The sequence below is a fragment of the Salmo trutta genome, chromosome 23 (genome assembly GCF_901001165.1).
Source record: "Salmo trutta chromosome 23, fSalTru1.1, whole genome shotgun sequence".
Taxonomy (NCBI): Eukaryota; Metazoa; Chordata; class Actinopteri; order Salmoniformes; family Salmonidae; genus Salmo; species Salmo trutta.
In genome coordinates this window covers 14,269,050-14,275,049 of record NC_042979.1, presented here as the reverse complement: position 1 = coordinate 14,275,049, position 6,000 = coordinate 14,269,050, and the positions used below count along the sequence as shown (strand labels likewise).

Below are 6,000 nucleotides of genomic sequence, written 5' to 3'. Positions count from 1 at the left end.
ATCTGAACTCATCATGAGGGTCTGCAGTGGCTCGCTGGTTTCCATACCCACATAGTCAAAACCGGCCCTAGCCTTTCGGGGCCCCAAAGTTACATTTTATCAATTCAACATCGATTCCACATTGGTTCAACAATATTTAATTGAAATGACGTGGAAACAACATTGATTCAACCAGTGTGTGCCCAGTGGGATATGAATGGACTGACAAGAGGAGTAAATGGAGAGGCAAGACTGCAGGTAGACAATAACTAGAATGCACTAATCCAAGTAAAAAGAATATGAATACTTTATTGTGACAAGTAAACAGTGATCTGTATGACCGTCCACAAATCCTGCCTGCGGTTGCTATGGTAACAATCCTCTCACCACAACATCAGTAAAAAAATACTAGAGAACAACGTGGCTTCAGGAAGTTCAAATCTAGATGACTAATACCAAACTTCTGTAAATACTAAAATACCAACAACAAAAAAATACAGAAATATTTTAGGCTGACAGCTGTAGACAACCTAATAACCAACAGTGCTGACAGTTTAAAAAAACAATTTTAGGCTACAGGCTGTGCTGTGACAACATTGACACTAATTAGGTGAATGTGCTCTAAAATCACTGACAGCCGGCCTGAGATGATGAACTGGGTTTAGGCCACTGTAATTAGTCAAATAGATCATTTGCAGAGAACCACAAAGCCAAGGAGTCTATTGGGCCACTTCAAGTACAGTATATGGGCTTGTTTTCCTGTTTGAAGTACAGACCATTTAGGAACATATTTGGATGCACACACACCTTCAATGCAATAAAATTGATCAGCCAAATAAGAATCTTTCAATTAAACTAACACATTAAGGATACAGTCACCATTAAAATGAATATAGTCCTAAACACTGTTGGTGAGTGTTTTGAAATAAGTAGATTTAATGTGTTGCCTTATGACCTGAAGGGTACAAGAGATTATTCAATATTCATACAAAATAAATAGTTAGCCAAATAGTTGCATTATAATGCATTACAGATCAGACAGCGCAGTATAGCTAAGTCACCTGGTTACAATGTGATCCCTTCCTGTCAGAACTCATCATCAGAGGAAGCTAATGCCTCTTTAGCCTCAACATAGTCTCTGATCTCCTGAGGAGTACGGATGTAACTGTCAATCTCACTGTCTGAGATCTCCTCATCACCAGTCACCTCCACCACCGGGACCTGCACCCTCCTTATCTTAGCGTACCTCACAGAAGGGGGTTCAAACAAACTCCTCTTGCCAGAGTTTAGTGCTGAGGGCTGGCTGTACTGAGAGTCTGTGCCAGGCCCCGTATGTGGTAACACCTCCATTACAACAGCGTATGTCAGGTCAACGTCTCCTTGTTGCTGGACGTTCCCTGTGTCTGGTTCCCCCACAAAGGGTTCTTTAGGGGTCTGCCCTGGGGTCTGGGATGAAGCTGCACCCTCCAGGCAGGGCGTGTTGGTGTGGGATCCAGGTAGGGAGTCCTCTAAGCTTGGTGGGAGTACCGATTCAGAGGCCAGGGCTTCCTCGTGGCTGCTCAGGGCCCTCCTCAGTAGCGTGAGTCTATGGTTCAGGATGTCATCCACCATCTGGATCACAGTCTGGGGTGTCACCTCGTCCCCCCTCAACCAGGGCAGCTCCTGGCCCAGCTTACACAGCACCTCCTTCAGCTCGGTCACCCGCTTCGGAGCTATGGAGGACTTGGTCACCTTGGCCATCTGGCAGAACCTGGCCAGTGTGTATTTGAGCCGGGCCTGGGTGGGTTTCAGGGACTGCCAAGCCAGGAAGATGGAGGCCGTGAGGATGGGGACGGGCTGGCGGCCAGTCACTAGCCAGGCATCTGCAGCCAGCTCCAACAGGACAGCAGCTCGCTTTGTCAAATCCTTGGAGGACTCCGACAACTCTTCATGGACATGTTGAGGGCTTAGTTTGTATCTGACAGAGAAAGGAGAGAAAAGACAGTTTCTCAATAAGCATCAAATGTCTACCTAATAACAACATGTGCTTAGTCAGGCAATTTATTTATCATCATGCAATCAAGGCTAATGTTTATAGTTGAGGTGATTGACTTACGCCTGACAGTGTGTCTCCAGTAGGTCAATGATACTGGTGGGGGGAGCCTCTATCTTCAGAGTCTTCACCATCTCCTGGTAGACCACGCCTATCAGCCTGGGGTTCGCCTCCAGGAGACAACAAATAGTTCCCATGGCAATGGGCCAGCTGTGCTGCCTGCAGGTCGCCAGCACGCAGCATCCTGCCAGAACCTCTTTCTTCTGTAGGCTGACCCTGATGAAGTTAGGGTGCTCATAGGCCTGCTTAAAATGGGTCTCTGCAGTCTCCTCCATGAGGAAAGTGAGTCTGAGAATACGACAGAGAGCACGCACCCGGTGTATGCCTGTTTGGAGGAAGTGATACAGTATTGCCAGCCACACATGATTAAAATACACAGCATTTTGTGATATCCAACCCTCACATTGTGTCAGAAACAGGTAGTCAGTAGTTCTACAGGGAAACGGTGCAGTTCCTACCATTGATTAGATTCCGGCATGGCTTCTTGTCCACTTCTGTGCTATTAGTGTATCTTACATCTACAGGACCAAAACAAGCAGACAAGGAAATACAAACAAAGTGCTCAATTAAATCAGAGTCATAATATAGACAGCAGGCATGTGGAATAGCCTTACAGAAGACTGCATGACCAACAGTCAGTATGAAAGCACATTCTTACAGGCAGCTGCATAAATAATTGTGCTAAGAAGGTGACAGATAAACCAGTTAGTTAGATAACTAGCTACCTGTGCCCTGTGTCTCTTCACTTCGGGTAGTGGTGAGTAGACCTTCGGATACCACAGCGCCACAATCTGCACATACAAGTTGTGGCTGTGAATAATGTTCGTCATCCACTATGTCGAGCGAGCCACAGTCCGGACACTTCAGACCGACAGTAGCCATCTTCAGTTTGATGTATGTTGGTAAACGTTAGCTAGCAAATCATAAACTTGTGAGTCAGCCAGAACCTACTACAATACCGTTCATGTGCTGTGAACGACCAATGAACGTTTCGAATTCTTAACTTGAGCTCAACCTATATAATCCGTGTGGAAACAAGGCATCCTTACTTTCGTTCCGCTATTGAAAGCTACTGCAACGTTCAACTTCTATTGGAAGAGCGCATTATATCCATACGTTACGTTCATCGCGTGGAATAGATGCGTCAAGCTTTATTTAAAGGTTTATCACAAGGTATTAATACACACTTTACAGATGAGAGAGCGATAGAAAGTGTGCGCGAGTGAGAGACAAAGAGAGAAGAGAGAGAAAGTGGTGTGTGTTTGTCAACCGGAGGCTAAATAAATTACATTATTTTTTGAAAATGAGTCTTTATTTTATCATTGTAAAATAGGCTTTACATGGACCGAATATAAACGTCCCGACTTTCACCTAATCTCTCGTGGACAGATGTAATTGAGCGTTTGACGCAATTACGTGGGATACATGAGATTTTAGTTCTGGGTGTCCGAGATTAACTTTCCCCCCCAACTATACAGTAATAATGTGTATGACCAAAGGCAGACCAACATACTCTGACACATCTTGCTACTATATCTACCTATGGCCAGTGGTAGCTGGTTTAAGAAAACAGTCTCTGAATTTCAATAGCTTTCTTCACAAGGAAATGCCACTTTGAACGGTGTCTATAGGTTACACCCATGCAATTTGTTTCCAGAGGTGCATCTGTCAGTGAGATTGCCTTTTGATGAATGCACTCTCGATTCATTGCATAGTCCACACTTCCCAGTAAACCTTGCTTATCTGTAGTCTAAATTGTAAAAATTATCAATCCATGTTTATCTCTTAGACTAGCAATTTATCAATTATTTCCTCCTCAAAGTGATTCAACATGAAGTTGACAATAGGAAAAGGACATCTCTATGTACAACATTTATACGAGTTATACAGTATCAGGGAATAATATCTGTACCTCAGACAAGCAATACAAACACTTTACCGACAGATATTACTCATTACGTGATTATAATTCATTGTAATACTTGTCATAAGCATGTATGACACCTTAATATACCAGTCTGTCTGCTTCACAGAAAGTGTTACCAAATATGCAAACTCCACTGTTCTGTTGGAGCTTTTATTATTCAATTCATTCTTCAGTGTCATTGCGCTGGATTTAACCTTCATATCATACTCATCGTAAGAAAATCAAAACATTAATACTAAGAAAAATCAAACTGTCAAAAACATAAGGCAACTTCCCACAGGCTTATATGGACTTGTGCTTTGTTTGTGTTCTTATACCATCTTTACACACCATAAAGTAAAGAAATCCTTTAGTCAAAATGTAATGAACAATCAAATAGTCAACAATCAAAATGTAATGAACAAAAGTGCATCTGTTCAGTAGAAACAGAAAGCCAGTGTTTGGTATGGTATACTGTACATGGGTGTTGGGTGAATTCAAAGTTATTTGGGAGGAAAGCCAGAAATATTCAACCAGCCCAATACATGTGCATTGAGGAAGATTCACATTTTAGGAAGGCCCTGCTCTGAATGATTAGGAACACTCATTTGAGTGAGTTCATGGTCATCAGGATACTGGGTTGCTCCTCGATGATGCGCACTAGCAGGTTGTCAATGTACTGCTCCAGCTCCTTGATCTTATTGCCCCTTTTGGAGAGCTGCTCCTGCTGCTTCACCACCAGGGAGATCAGCTCTTCCTGGGTCAGCTGGGAGTAGGGACCTTTAACCCCTGTGTCTTTGACCTAGAAGGAAAGGGAGGGAATGGAGGTGGTACAATCAGTCAGTGCCATTTATATTTTTCCATAGACTTCTCCGAGTATACTATATGCCATACATTATCTATAATGTCTGGCGGCAGGTAGCCTAGTGGTTAAGAGCATTGGGCCAGTAACTGAGAAGTCCCTGGTTTGAATCCCCAAGCCAGCAAGGTGGAAAATATTCCATTCTACCCCTGAGCAAGGCAGTTAACCCCCAACAACTGCTCTCTGAGCACTGATGACGTTGATTAAGGCAACCCCCCGCACCTCTCTGATTCAGGGGGGGTTGGGTTAAATTTGGAAGTCAAATTTTGGTTTAATTCAGTTGTGCAACTGACTAGGTATCCCCCTTTCCCTATAAAGCAATGTTTGAACTATGCACAAACCCTTACATAGAGAAACATTCAATGCACAAGAAAGGTCTAGCTTTCAGACACTAATAATGGAGGGCATTGGATGGGTGCAATGTTAGCTAAATCTCCATTCTAAAAAGTCTTTGAGCCTATGATATGGGCACAGAAACGCAGAGGTTTGTGAGCTCTGACAGCTTTGTGAGAACTCTGTTAGAGCTCGTATGTCTCAGATCCCAACACGATAGGCAAAGCCCAGTGTTATTCACAGTGAGCTTATGGTGCGCCATCGACAAGAGAAAGAATGTTGTAGAATAGATCAATTCATCTGTGGCAATTCTTTACAGGGAGCATTTGGTGGGAGGGCTTGTTGCGACTGTGTTTGTATGTATGTGAGTGTGCGTCCGTGTTACATGTAGCTAGAATGGGATTTTATTGTACTAATGTTTCATTAAAACCAACTGTGCATCAAATAACTTGTTGGATAAATTGAAACAGCAGCACAGGACATTTGCATGAGGTGCCTGGGGGATTGATTTCAAATATATCCTGGTACGTTAATTGCATAAGATTATTATGATAATATTATCAAAAAGAGCCCCTGCTGTGCATATTAACACTTTTCCCAACATACACTCTTAGAAAACAGGGTTCCAAAAGGGTTCTTTGGCTGTTCGCATTGGATAACCCTTTTGGGTTCCATGTAGAACCCTCTGTGGAAAGAAACCGAAAAGGGTTCATCAAAGGGTTCTCCTATGGGACAGCCGAAGAAGCCTTTTAGGTTCTAGATAGCACCTTTTTTCTTAGACACAATGGGGTCTGATTATTCAGTACACATACAGAGGGGTGTGGTGCC

The 6,000-nt window shown here is 43.2% G+C and overlaps 2 protein-coding genes across 3 annotated transcripts in view; both read right to left on the bottom strand.

Annotated features, from left to right (window-relative positions):
* Positions 1 to 262: 262 nt before the first annotated feature.
* Positions 263 to 3,252, bottom strand: brf2 (BRF2 general transcription factor IIIB subunit). Its single transcript, XM_029709126.1, has 4 exons — positions 2,797 to 3,252; positions 2,530 to 2,589; positions 2,075 to 2,396; positions 263 to 1,936 (listed from the first exon to the last, which is right to left on the bottom strand). Exons 1-4 carry the CDS (start codon positions 2,951 to 2,953, stop codon positions 1,066 to 1,068), a joined length of 1,410 nt encoding a protein of 469 aa, XP_029564986.1. The 5' UTR covers positions 2,954 to 3,252; the 3' UTR covers positions 263 to 1,065.
* Positions 3,253 to 3,364: 112 nt separating this feature from the next.
* rab11fip1b (RAB11 family interacting protein 1 (class I) b) overlaps positions 3,365 to 6,000 on the bottom strand; it is a 29,089-nt gene continuing 26,453 nt past the window's right edge. For both annotated transcript variants that reach the window (XM_029709124.1, XM_029709125.1), the window contains one exon: positions 3,365 to 4,779. In XM_029709124.1, coding sequence (XP_029564984.1) covers positions 4,582 to 4,779 — 198 coding nt within the window. In that variant the 3' untranslated portion in view covers positions 3,365 to 4,581. The remainder of the gene's footprint in view (positions 4,780 to 6,000) is intronic.